A 14,882-nucleotide genomic window follows, 5' to 3' on the forward strand; every position below is an offset into this window, starting at 1 on the left:
ATTGCTGCATAAATAAGGGAAGTTGATGATTTAAAAGTTAAAGTCATCACGTTTATCATAAAGCTTGGTTGTTAGATTACCATTAACGTCTTTTTCAAGTAAAATATCCAAATATGAAACAGATGTGTCAGACTCTGTGGTATCTTTTATCTCAAGCTCACCAGGATATATCATATCGACATAAGAATGAAAATAGCCATTGTTAATTGACAATACATTGTCGATATATCTAAATGTCGAGTTGAAGGCCACAGCAAGTGTTTTCTTCTTTTCACATACAAGATTTTGGACAAATTCTGCTTCATATGAATACAAAAAAAGGTCTGCTAATAACGGGGCGCAATTGGTACCCATGGGAATTCCAATAGATTGTTGGAAGACCTGGTCTCCAAAAACCACATAGATATTGTCAATCAGAAACTCAAGCATCTTTTTAATGTCAACTTCAGAGTACTTGTGTGTACAATCAGAATGTTTTTTAACAAAATAATTTTGCAAATGACCAATGACAAGGTAAGTATATTTACGAGTTCCATTTTTATTGAAAAAGCAGCTGTCAATTATATCAAAAAGCCTGGACTTTAATTTATCGTGGGGAATGGTTGTGTATAAAGTAGAAAAGTCATAAGTTTTTAAGCTGTTGATTTTGGTAAAATCTTGTGATTTCAAATTTTCCAAAAGTTCCTTGGAATTTTTAAGTATCCACATCTGATTTACACCACTTCTCGAATATATTGTTGCACAGTACTCTTGAAGTTTCTCCTTCACCACTGTTAATATCTTAGTGAGGAGTAGAGAAAGAGGCTTGGTTGAACATTTACTGGAACCCGCTATGTATCTTTGTAAGGATTTTTATGAAGTTTCGGAATCCAATAAAAATATGGTAATTCAAATTCATTTTGGTTGTTTGGAATATTAAAAATATTTAAAACTGACATATGATTTTGAAGAATTTCTTCCTTAGAAAGGGAACTACGAGTATAAGTTTGGATTACCACTTGTAGAATTAAATCCAAGTTCCTCTAAAATACATTTAATATAATGAGCCTTACAAACAAAGACAATGTTGTTACCTGCTTTGTCAGCAGGGACCAGTACGTACTGATCATGTAATCTATCTAATTCTTTTTTCACTTCTGGATTATTGAATACAGAAGGATAGATTGTTCTCATATTGATAAATCTTGAAACTCAAAATCACGTGGCGGAAAAATGATAATAATAACTAGTAGATTAATTGTTCACAGAACAAGAATTAGAGGTCTTTCCACCTTCTTTGAATATCAATAATTTTTTTCATATTTTTAAGCCGACCATAATTTGATTTTTAGTTTTACGGATTTTTTTCAAGAAAGGTCAAGTCGGAGGACCAAAAAAGACAAAATTCACAGTTTATTATTTATTGACAAATAATTTTGTGAAGTTACAGTGCAGGGAACTAATTTTGTTACAGCATCAATGCTGATTTGAATGCTTCCTTTGCTTGCTGATTTGAATGCTTCCTTTGCTTGCTGATTTAATGCTAGTTATCCTTATCCTGATGCTGTTTTATAATTAGGCCAATGCTACCGGAAGCAGCATCATGCTACCGGAAGTAGATTATGAATTTCAGCATTGCCGTTTAAAGCAATAAAAGTGCCTTTTACAATTATTTGATCATAATATCTCACTATGTATCAATAATGTGAATACTTTAACCAATATTCTTTCTTTCTTTTTAAATTTTTTACTGAATTAAAACTCATTGATTTTCTGATGCTAGTAGGATAATGCTGGTTTTATGTAGGTCAATGCTGGTTTTATCCTATGCTTGCTGATGCTGATCCTGGTAATGCTGTTTTTTAAATGCTGATGCTGATGTTAGCTCGATCCTGATGCTACTAATGCTTATGCTGATGCTGGTTTATGTAACAAAATTAGTTCCCTGCACTGTACACGGCATTTTATTAACTGTCATGTTTTGCGACTTCTTCTTTTTTTTTTTTTTTTGTGACACTATTTTCCAACACGGTCTGTTGTTTTGCATTTGATCAATTGTTAATGAGGGATTTATCAGCCTATTTTTGGAAACGCCATTTTAGGGAAATTGGGAAAAAATTCAAATATTGTTTAAATGATATACTCAGGTGTATTTCATTGAACATTTCAGCAGGAACTCTAATTTGGGCAACCAAACACACAATTAAATATGATCCAACTTCATCATACAAAATCAATTATGAATAATAGACTAATAAAAGTAAAATAGACTTCAATGACTGAGTATAAAGTATTTAGGCGACCATAATTTGATTTTTAGTTTTACAGATCCGCCGACTCTAAAAATTTGCCTTTTAAAAAAAAAATCGGAATTTTTCAAGCCGCTCATGACAAACCCGTGTTTTATAATAGCAAATCATTCAGATACATAAAAGCATATGTGCAGAATGGTGGACATCGTTGGATTGGTTTCATTTTTTTCTAAAACCAAAATGCACTTTCAGACAGTTCAGGGATTTATCAGTTCTTTTTCAGGGGCCGAAATTCGTCCGGTCCCCATTCCCAATTGAAAATGAGTTCAGTTTTTTTCCACTATTTGGCAGTTTTCACAATAGATGAACAATGCTTTTAAAATTAATTATCTTGGAAAAACACAAAGTAAAATTGTCAGATTGTCTGTAATTTTCATCTAACTCATTTAGCAAAGCTTCAGTTATAACACATGTTTAAAAACACTATAAAAACATGGCCAACTTTTAATCCGAATTTCCTCTGTTTTTCTAAAAATGGTGATATTGTGTAATTATATAGATTTATTAAGTTATTTCCACCTATTCAATTGATCTACGAATGAATGGTAAGGACTGTAGGCATTATTTCAGAGAGAAAAATATATTTTCAATGCATTAATTCATACATGTATTAAAAGAGGATTTTTAGAGAATGTGTAATTGGTATATTTTTTTGCAGGAGGTTTATAATCTCCAGAAACAGATTCTATAATGACCTAAATTGGAATCTCATACACACATGTACTATCCTAAGTTGTATAAGGCGACCATAATTTGATTTTTAGTTTTACGGATTTTTTTTCAAAACAAAAACAAAAAACAAGAGGCCCATGGGCCACATCGCTCACCTGAGCACATTGGCTAGGCAAAAGCACAAATCAGTTCAGTATTGAAAAGATTACGGGGGGGGGGGGGGCTTGAACTTTAAATTACCTGATGATGCTTCCATTTCCATATAACAAATGGCTTTGTTGTACTTGAGAAGATTTAAAAAAAATTTTTCCATATATTACTTTGTAAAAATTTGATCCCCATTGTGGCTCCTCCCTATCCCAGGGTTCATCATTAAACAAACTTGAATCTACAATATCTGAGGATATATCAATATGACTAAACATAGCTTTTCTGTTCTTCAGAAGAAATATTTTTTTATATGTTCTTATGTAAAACTTTCTACCCCCATTGGTCCCCACCCTACACCCAGGGGTCATTATTTGATCAAAATTGAATTTACACTACCTGTGGATGCTATCATACCAAAATGACTAAACACTATTTTCAGTTCTTGAGAAGAAGATATTTTCCTATATGTTCCTATGTAAAATTTTCGATCCCCCATTGTGGCCTGACCCTATCCCCGGCGGTCATCATTTTAACAAACTTGAATCTAAACTACCTGAGGATGCTTCCATATACATGTAAATATGACTCATCATGGCTCTGCTGTTCTTGAGAAGAGGATTCTTAAAGATTTTTCTATATATTTCTATGTAAAACTTTGATCCTCCATTGTGGCCCCACCCTACCTCCGGGGGTCATGATTTGAATAAACTTGAATCTACACTATCTGAGGATGCTTTCATATAAATATGACTCATCATGGCTTTGCTTTTCTTGAGATAAGATTTTAAAAGGTTTTTTCTATATATTTCTATGTAAAATTTTGATCCTCCATTGTGGCCCCGCCCTACCCCCGGGGTCATCATTTGAACAAACTTGAATCTACACTACCTGAGATACTTCCATATAAATATAACTCATCATGGCTTTGCTTTTCTTGAGAAGAAAAGTTTTAAAAGTTTTTTCCTATATATTTCTATGTAAAACTTTGATCCTCCATTGTGGCCCCGCCCCACCTCCGGGGGTCATCATTTGAACGAAATGAATCTACACTACCTGAGGATGCTTCCATATAAATATGACTCATCATGGCTTTGCTGTTCTTGAGAAGATGATTTTTAAAGATTTTTCTTTTATATTTCTATGTAAAACTTTGTTCCTCCAATGTGGCCCCACCCTAGCCGGGGGTCATGATTTGAATGAACTTGAATCTACACTAAATGAGGATGCTTCCATATAAATATGACTCATCTTGGCTTTGCTGTTCTTGAGAAGAAGATTTTGAAAGGTTTTTCATATATATTTCTATGTAAAACTTTGATCCTCCATTGTGGCCCCGCCGTACCCCTGGGGTCATGATTTGAACAAACTTGAATTTACACTACCTGAGGATGCTTCCATATGAGTTTCATCTTTTCTGGCCCTGTGGTTCTTGAGAAGATTTTTAAAAGATGCTATTAATTTTTCACTAATTCTTTATTATCTCCCCTTGAAAGAGGGCGTGGCCCTTCATTTGAACAAACTTAAATCCCTTTCCCCCAAGGATACTCTGTGCCAAGTTTGGTTGAAATTGGCCCAGTAGTTCTTACAGTTTTTTTAAACGTGTTATGACTGTAGCTTTGCTAAATGAGTTAAATAGATGAAAATTACAGACAATCTGACAATTTTACTTTGTGTTTTTCCAAGATAATTAATTTTAAAAGCATTGTTCACCTATTGGGAAAAACACTGCCAAACTAAAAAAAAACTGAACTCATTTTCAATTGGGAATAGGGACGAATTTCGGCCCCTGAAAAGGTACTGATAAATCCCTGAACCGTTTGAAAGTGCATTTTAGTTTATGTTTGTTTGTTTGTATGTTGTTTAACGTCCCTCTCGAGAATTTTTCACTCAAATGGAGACGCCACCACTTGCCGGTGGAGAGCTGCAAATTTTGTCCTATACTCGGCACTTACGGCCATTGAGCAGTTAGGGATCTTTTTCGTGCCAGCACCTACTGCGACACGGGACCTCGGTTTATACAGTCTCATCCGAAGGACCGGTCTCCACGTCCCGCAGTGGGATTCGAACCCGCGACGTAAGGATCAACTCCTTACTTCGCGACTCTAGAGCAGACGCTCTTACCACTGCGCCACGCGGGCGACTTTTAGTTTATGAAACCAATCCAACGATGTCCACCATTTTGCACACGTGTTTTTTTTTTTTTTGTTTTTTGTTTTTTTTTTGTTTTTTTTGTTTTTTTTGTATCTGAATGATTTGCTATTATAAAACACGGGTTTGACACGAGCGGCTTGAAAATTTCCGGATTTTTTTTTTTTTCAAAATAAAATTTTTTAGAGTCGGCGGATCCGTAAAACTAAAAATCAAATTATGGTTGCCTAATCTTTACAATTTAATTCCTTGAAAAAGAAACCAGAAATTGCTTGAAATATGGAAGAAAAAAATGAAAATTTACAAAAATTGAAATGACCTTGAACAAATATTGAAGGTCAAAGGTCAAAGGTCACATTGCAATTGGTCCCATGGTTAGACAGCTTTTAGTTTTAAAGTTATAAATTGTAATGGTAAGCACAAAGACATTAAAGGGCGATAACTCGTATAAGGAGTAATCAGATCCTGTTTCACTGAATAGACTGAAGTTGTGTCTAAAGACCCTGAATACATTGTTTCTTGTCTACAGTTTATGGTTTTGGAAAAGTAGCGATAACAAGGTTTTCTGCACAAGGGGCAATAACCTTTAAAGGGATTAAGCTTAAGGGACGAAAATGAAATCTTTGAAATAGTTTTAAGAGGACATATTAAAAATGCAAAGAAATAAAGTATATGTTGAAAGACAAAAGAGCTAAATTTCTCACACTTGGAATGACCTTGACCTTTGACCTTGACAAAAACTTCAAGATCAGAGGTCAAAGAATCTAATGCAGTTGGTCCCATGTCGCTATGACTTACCGTTTTGAAAATTTTTCATAACTTGAAAACAGCAAAAACTTTCAAGGGCAATAACTCATTGAAGGGGTCGACGAATACTCGGAATGAATAGATAGAAGAGTCTCCTCAATTAGTCCAATACATTGACGAAGGTTTGGTATCTGTCATCCGTAAACTTTTCACATTTTCGACTTCTTCTCAAGAAACACTGGGCCAATTTCAACCAAACTTGCCACAAAGCATCCTTGGGTCAAGGGGATTCAAGTTTGTTCACAGGAAGTTCCGCGCCCTCTTTCAAGGGGAGATAATTAAGAATTCGTGAAAATTTGGTGGCATCTTTTAAAAATCTTCTCAAGAACCACTGGGCAAGAGAACTTATGTGAAAGCTTCATTACATACTTCACATTCAATTTTGTTCATATCATAGCCCCCGGGGGTAGTGCTGGGCCACAAGAGGGGGTCGAAGTCTTACATAGGAATATAAAGGAAATGTCTTTAAAAATCTTCTTCTCGAGAACAGCAAAGCCATGAATAGTCATATTATAATAGAGGTATCCTCAGGTAGTGTATGTAGGAAATGTCTTTAAAAATCTTCTTCTTGAGAACAGCAAAGCCATGATTAGTCATATTATAATAGAAGTATCCTCAGGTAGTGTAGATTCAAGTTTGTTCCAGTCATGACCTTTGGGGTTAGGCAGGGCCACAACAGGGGGGTCAAATTTTACCATAGGAATATATAGGAAATTACGTTCTGACTATTGCATAATCTCAGCTGGGTGCCTTCCTCAACTGTCCGCCTTATTCAGGTCTACAACTGTATAGGACGACACACAGCTAATAATAAACACCGTCTTCAGAGAGGTATTCCGCATGTATTATTGTTGTGCAGCTCAATTACCTCGGCAGTTTCAACCCAATTAAATGACTGTAGAATTTATAATTTTAATTGTTTAAAAAATTAAATAAAATGCATGTCCAACGTTTTATGGGAAACTAAACGACAAAACCAATTCAGTTTCAGTTCTATGATATTTTTTCATTTTAAACAGGGTCCAGTAACTCCAGAGATCAGAAGAGTGCTACATTTTACTTATTCTGGTGGCTGTTACTTCACAATTAGCAGATGAACGGAATCTTTGAATAGTGTTTAATTGTGACTGCAGAATGTACCATGAAACAATTATAAAACACAACAACAAAAAATATGTGTAATTTCAAAAGATGTGTTTTAACTAAACAAAAACACTTTGAATTTAAAAGTATATATGTACGACCGGTTAATCTACATGCTGCCAGAAAGAGCGAAAGTCCTTTTTGAGTGTAGACGCATTTATATAGCACGTGCGCTACCCGAAAAAAGAAATGTTACCTGTATTTTCAGTAATGTATATTTTTTTGTTCTACGAATCAGAGTCAAATTGAAATATTACATATGTAACAACATGTTTTGGAGTAGGGGGTATTCAATACGGTAACTTTGGTCTTATCGCAATTTTGTGTATAAATGTTAATGTAGGACTGAAGAGAGTTTTTGATGTTTAACGATTATTCTCCTGTTAAACATTTCATCCTATGTCAAAAAAAGAAAATTAAATTATTCTAAATATCTAGATTCTTTAGATATGATTGAAGGAAAACTGACGAAATGAATTTTCTATTCTCATAATTTTTTGTGGCTCTGTCTTTATTGGTATTCATCAAACCTCGTTCCAAGGTGCATTTAAATTAAAATTATAGAGGTAGAGCATAGGAAAGGAGTGATATTTTTTCTGTGGTTTCCTGTGGTTTTCAATGACTTAAATGAAGGAGAAAGATGTATATTTGAACGTTTTGCAGATAGTATAACAAAGCAATTGCGCATTTCAATGATGGGTTGATATAGTTTTTACAGTGCTTTATTATGAGTAGATAAAACATGTTTCTGAACAATACAGATGTATAAATTGCTTACTTGCCACTGCTACGTATTATTGTATAATACGAGGGACTACCATTTACTGAGACTGTAAAATCGTAAATCAAGTTCTGAAAAAAAAAAATTAAATGAAATAACTATGCTTTTAAATCAGTCATCATATTTAAAACCAGACAGAGGTCAGTGTAAGCTCTGATAATATTTTTATAAGATACACTGTGTTTCAATTTTACTACAATTTCGGAAGAAATTCTTGATTTTGATGTTTTGATCTTGTTTAAATAAACTTTTATTAAGCTTAAAAATTAAGGACGTCATCTGTATTTTGATCAAGAATAGATGAATTGTATGGCGAAATGCATATTTAAATTATTTCTTATGCGAGTGCTGAGATAACAAATTTGGGAATTATCTAAGAATGCGAAAAATTAACAATAATATTAACGACTTCGCTAAAATTTGTCGCGCCGGTGTATGTTAGGCATCCAACAAACACTTTTCTAATAATTCTGCTTTAGATGGGTATATTTTCGGTTGTTTATTATTTTTTGTTCCGAAGACATATTTAACATAAGCATCTCTCAAATTTAGGAGAAATGTTATGTGTTCTTGGCATATTATTTCTGTAAATCGGGAAGACAAAATTTTTATTTTTACCTATGGTTCTTAACTAAATGAGTATAGTTCTCATTAGAACACAATATAAATAAAACTATATTTCATCTTTACTACTTGTCATCATTCATAGGAGATATATTTTCTTACTAGAATAAGTTCAAATCTAGTATCAGTCTAAGTACTATTTAGCTAAATGCTGCTGTTAAGAAATAGGAAAAGTTACAGTATATCTTACCCCGTTTGAACATAAACCTAGTCGGACCCTGTAGTAATATATGTAATGGGTGGAGTTACAAATTCTGAAGTTGTACACAGTGTGTCTGAATGATGAGGTGACTGGACAGATATTTCATGGACAAGGAAGACACAGATCACGGCAAGGCTGAGGAAGAGGAGGCTTGTCTACGAATTTAAAGCAAATATTAACAATATATGTTAGCAATATAATATGAAGTAGATGCAATGATATAGAGAAAAAAAATATATATCATTTCACTTCAAATATGTATTTTTATTTCGTTCGTTATACTTACCAGTCATAAATATACGTTAGGATATCTTCCCCTTATTAACGTTCGTAACTCGCGGGCAAGCGTTGAAAAGAATAAGATTCACACTCTTATAAGACCGAGATCACATCTCAGACGCTTGCCCATGTCAGTTCATCTTCCGGCGTGCAGCTGAACGTTTGTACTTTTTTGGCAGAGATATTCTTTGACTCTGCCGAGGAGTAATACTTTGTATTTATATAAGTCTTTCTTATCCTCTTAGTCTTAGTATGGAAGAGGCAAGTATTATTACAAATGCCGAATTAAATTCGGGTTCAGAATACCAAGAATTACAAACAGCTATGGAGGCCAAAAAGAAAACGCGGTCGTTGTCGAGAAAATCCTCCAGCACTTCTAAGAAAGAAGCTAACGAGAGAATAGAACAGTTGGAGAACAGAGTGAATGAAAGGTTAGACACTATGATGAGTTTTTTAAGAGAAAGTATTGAAACTTTATCTTCTAGTGTTTTAGAGAACACAGCTTCTCATAATGTGCATGAGACAAACATGTCTCATAATTTGTTAGTGGATCAGGATACCGGTGGTTTAGCCACGCGGAAACCTGAGACAAGGGTATCAAATGTAGACGACGATTCTTATGGAAGGCGTCCGATTATACCTTTGGAAAGTCAAGTCCAAATTGAAGGGACATTACAGTGCAGGAAACTAATTTTGTTACAGCATTGATGCTGATTTGAATGCTTTCTTTGCTTGCTGATTTGAATGCTTCCTTTGCTTGCTGATTTAATGCTAGTAATCCTTATCCTGATGCCGTTTTATAATTAGGTCAATGCTACCGGAAGTAGATAATGAATTTCAGAACTGCCGTTTAAAGCAATAAAAGTGCCTTTTACAATTATTTGATCATAATATCTCACTATGTATCAATAATGTGAATACTTTAACCAATATTCTTTCTTTCTTTTTTAATTTTTTACTGAATTAAAACTCATTGATTTTCTGATGCTAGTAGGATAATACTGATTTTAAGTAGGTCAATGCTGGTTTTATCCCTTGCTTGCTGATGCTGATCCTGGTAATGCTGTTTTTTAAATGCTGATGCTGATGCTAGCTCGATCCTGATGCTACTAATGCTTATGCTGATGCTGGTTAATGTAACAAAATTAGTTCCCTGCACTGTAAGTGTGCCTGATATGGACGATATGATATCATTAGCTCCAAGTGTTAGAGAAGTCGTTGAACTATTAGGGGATAATGAATCCTCAGTACAAGAGGAATCTATTGCTGCCCTTGATATTGATAGCAATCAACATAAGTTGGACAGCAACAACAATAGATTTCAGAACTTGATAAATAAAAGTGACGAACATACAAAAACTCTGATAAATTTGGCAGTGTTTCCTCTTCAGAGGAAGAAAAGACTGGATTAGTTTTGGACAAAACTCAAGAGGAGATCTTGAAAAAGTCGTGGAGAATTGCTGATCCTGAGCGCTTATCTGCTTATAGAGATGAATATAGAGAATGTTTTTTCTGTTCATTCAGACTCGTTAGCATTTCTACAGGTTCCAGGGTTAGATAATATCTTGGAACCAATGTTGAGAAAAAAAACACGGGTATAAAGCCAAAGGCTGGGGGAAAAGTAAACATTTAATTTCCCAGCCTTATAAAAGTATTGAAACCCTAGCATATCAGAGACAGATGGCTGCCCGTATGGGTATTATTTCACTAAGCTACATGCAACAAGCTTTGGGAACATTGCTGAATTCTATAGCCTGTCAGGATGCAGAGACTGTACAAGCAATTGAAGACATTTTCTCGGTGTCTACCAAATCACTAGATCAAATGGGGAGAGCAGGGGCTTTCCACCATTTAATTAGAAGGAAGACAGCAGCACAAGACTCTGGATTATATACTTTGAAAGATATTCACAGCAAAATTATTTGCCTGCCTCTTTCAGAAGATGGTGTTTTTGGCAAGAAATTAGAAGAGAAACTAAAAGAAAGGAAAGAGCAGAAAGATTCTCTAAAGGACTTAATTCCAGAATGGGATGAAAAAAATCAGAAACGAAAATTTTCAGAAAATGCCAGTGACAACTCTGGAACTTTTAAAGAAACCCAGAACAACTGCTGTTATGAATAACAGAACATCTACTCAGAGATCCAATTTCTCAAGACGATCTTATGATTACAAACCAAGAGAGGACAATTCAAGAAACACGTCTACGTCTGCTACAGTAGACAGAATTGGTTCCTCTCGGATCCCAAAGAAATCCAGTAAATGACTGGAGATTAGAACAGGTAACCAAAATTGCAATGCTTCCCGAGATACCAGTTGGGGGTCGTCTCAAATATTTTCTAGGAAACTGGATTCTTGTAACTCAAGACAATTGGGTATTATCAATAATCAAAGAGGGTTACAAACTGGAATTTCTTCAAAAACCTCAGTTTCTAGGGGTGAAGAAAACCATGATTCCACAAATACAAAAACATTGTTTGTTAAAAGAGGTAGAAGATTTATTAGAAAAAAATGCAATAGAGACTGTCTCAAATCAGGAGAGTCAAACAGGTTTTTACAGTACATTTTTCCTTGTCCCAAAAAAGAGTGGGAAAATGAGACCCGTCAAAAATTTGAGACCCCTTAACCAGTATCTCAAGAAGCAACATTTCAAAATGGACACTTTAAACAAGGTGTTAAATCTAGTGAAACCAAACGATTGGGCAATTTCAATCGATTTAATAGATGCATATCTACACATTCCAATATTTTCAAAACACCGAAAATTTCTAAGGTTTTGTGTAGAAAACCAATGTTATCAATGGAAAACAATGTGTTTCGGACCAACATCAGCACCTCGAGTTCTCACCAAAATGGTGTCTGTAGTAGCAGCATATTTGAGAACACACAACATTCGTCTAGTAGTTTACCTAGACGACTGGCTTATAGTCAACCAATCAAAAGAAATGTTATTTCAAGATCGACAGAAGTGCCTGAATCTATTGGTTTCACTAGGTTTCATAATCAACAAAGAGAAATCTTGTCTAGAACCCACTCAAGAAATTCTGTACCTGGGAGCTTTGTTTTTGTTCAGACAAAAAATAGTACTTCCATCTCAAGACAGGTTGATAAAATTAGTACAATCAACCCAAATATTAATGCAGGGTCAGAAAACAGCCAAAGATTTTCTCCAGTGGTTAGGAATAGTTGCGTCATGCATAGATCTCATTCCAAATGCTCGCCTTTATATGAGGCCTGTTCAGTTGCATTTACTAAGTTTTTGGAAACCAAGTTCACTAGATTTGGAGAAAATAATTCCTATTACACAACATCTAATACAACACCTGCAATGGTGGTTATATTCAGTGAACATTTCCAAGGGCAGATCTTTGCAAATGGAAGAAATTGGGGTGACCATAACCACAGATGCATCCTTGACAAGGGGGGGGGGGGGGGGGTCACGTAAACAATCAAATAGTTCAAGGAAATTGGGACAATTGTCACAAAAGTCTTCATATCAATTGTCTAGAGATGGAAGCAGTGTTTTTAACTCTGAAACATTTTCAAAAACAAGTTCAAAACAGAACAGTTTTGATCAGATGCGACAACACAACAGTGGTTCAATACATCAACAAACAGGGAGGAACGAAATCTCCACGTCTTTGTTATCAGACATGGGATTTGTTGAACTGGGCAATAGGTCAGAATATCAAGCTGAAAGCTGCTCACATAGCATTAAAATCGAATATTTTGGCAGATCATTTGAGCAGGGTCAAGATCAGACAAACAGAATGGATGCTGAACAAAGAAATTGTTCAAAGAATTTTTCAGTTATGGGGTCAACCTCTGATAGACATGTTTGCATCTATTCACAATCGCCAAACTCAAATCTTTTGCACTTGGTTTCCTCACAGCCAAGCATATGCATTGGATGCCCTGACATTATCTTGGGAGGGGATGTTTCTGTATGCTTACCCTCCGATTTGTCTCATTCCCAAAGTTCTTCAGCACATCAGACAATTCAATTGTCAAGTAATTCTGATAGCTCCCTGTTGGCCAAGGAGACCTTAGTACACAGATCTACTTCAGCTTTTAATTTCAATACCAAAAAAGACTTCCAAACATTCCAAATTTACTTCAACAACCAAACACAAAAATTTATCATCCAAATCCAGAAGTGTTTCAGCTAACTGCATGGCTTCTATCGACAGAGGTTTCAAAAAGAAAGGGTTTTCTAAAGACACTAGAACCCTTTTGGCAGCAAGTTGGCGATCAGGAACACAAAAAGATTATTCCTGTAAATTCAAGCAGTTCAGTAGCTGGTGTAGTTCAAGGGAAATTGATCCCTATTCAGCCTCTTTAGTTAAAGTAGCTAGTTTTTTCGACAGATCTGTATACCAAAGGTCAGTATAGAACTATTGCAGGTTACAGGTCAATGCTGTCCTCAGTACTACCTTCAATAGACAATGTTTCAGTAGGTCAACACCCTGACATCATCAGACTTATCAAAGGAGTCTTCAGCTCCAGACCACCTAAAGTTAGACTAGTCCCAGAGTGGGATTTACCAAGGGTTCTTGATATGTTGCAAGTTTCTCCTTTTGAACCTATAAAAAGTGCATCTTTGAAACATCTGACATACAAAACTGTTTTTCTGATTGCTATTACTACTTTCAGGAGATGCAGTGATCTACAATCTCTCAGACTGGGGGAAGGATTTGTCAATGTTCAGAAAAAAGGAGTTACTTTCGTCAGAGAAGGTTTGGCAAAGCAAGATAGACTCAACCATTTTGGAACAAAAATATTTGTTCCCACATTTTCAGAAAACAAGTTATTGGATCCAAAAAGATCTTTGTTTTTCTACTTGAAGAAAACAGAAGCTCATAGAAAAATACTTAGAACAGATGACAATAAATTATTTTTGAGTCTACTTGAGCCACATCAAGCCGTAACTTCTCAGACCATTTCAAAATGGATTGTTCATACAATACATATGGCTTATGAAAACAAACAAAAATCAAAAGTGAAAGGACATAGTACAAGAGCAATAGGTCCGTCTTGGGCTTTATTTGATGGTGCATCAATTAAATCAATTTTAGATTCTGCAGATTGGAGCCGAGAATCTACTTTTTGTAATTTCTGTCTGAGAGATGTAGATGACAGTGTTTCAGTTCTTAAGTGTTCTGTAAATAATTAATTATATGAATACTGTGTAAATAGTTTTTTGTTAGAGATGTAATCATCTCCGGCGAGTTGCGAGTGGGAATATTTTTGTATATAGTTTCAAATCTTTTAATGTATGTACATAGTATATCATGGTATATGGTGGATAGAACTAGTGACAGGTGAAAATTGCTGTTTAAATTTAAAATTTGAGGTAAGAAAATTTTTCTTTTCCTCCATCCATTTCAGATTGCTTTTGAATCTGATTTATCCTAATGTATATTTATGACTGGTAAGTATAACGAACGAAATAAAATTGGAAAATTTGTTATCAAGTTTCAATTTTATGAGTGAGTTATACTTACCAGTCAACTTTCCCACCTTCCACCCCTAAGAAAAATTTATTTTGGAAGGTGTATTTTCATGTAGGTTGGGAACGTTCTGTTGCCTGCCTATATGAACTGACATGGGCAAGCGTCTGAGATGTGATCTCGGTCTTATAAGAGTTTGAATCTTATTCTTTTAAACGCTTGCCCGCGAGTTACGAACGTTAATAAGGGGAAGATATCCTAATGTATATTTATGACTGGTAAGTATGACTCACTCATAAAATTGAAACTTGATAACAAATTTTACAATTTTGTCACAT

At 34.9% G+C, this 14,882-nt stretch overlaps 1 protein-coding gene and 1 pseudogene across 4 annotated transcripts in view; both read left to right on the forward strand.

The window, feature by feature from the left end:
• LOC133192601 (uncharacterized) overlaps positions 1-8,681 on the forward strand; it is a 47,785-nt gene extending 39,104 nt beyond the window's left edge. For all 4 annotated transcript variants that reach the window (XM_061328592.1, XM_061328594.1, XM_061328595.1 and 1 more), the window contains one exon: positions 7,088-8,681. Coding sequence is in view for 1 of the 4 variants with exons in the window: in XM_061328595.1 (XP_061184579.1) it covers positions 7,088-7,165 (78 nt within the window). In the remaining 3 variants the exon portion in view is untranslated. The remainder of the gene's footprint in view (positions 1-7,087) is intronic.
• A 668-nt stretch (positions 8,682-9,349) lies between these two features.
• On the forward strand, positions 9,350-14,272 carry LOC133192875 (uncharacterized; annotated as a pseudogene).
• The last annotated feature ends 610 nt before the right edge of the window (positions 14,273-14,882 follow it).

This window comes from Saccostrea echinata, unplaced genomic scaffold (genome assembly GCF_033153115.1).
Source record: "Saccostrea echinata isolate AGI-Se365-2 ecotype Australia unplaced genomic scaffold, CSIRO_AGI_Sech_v1 ptg000025l, whole genome shotgun sequence".
Lineage (NCBI taxonomy): Eukaryota > Metazoa > Mollusca > Bivalvia > Ostreida > Ostreidae > Saccostrea > Saccostrea echinata.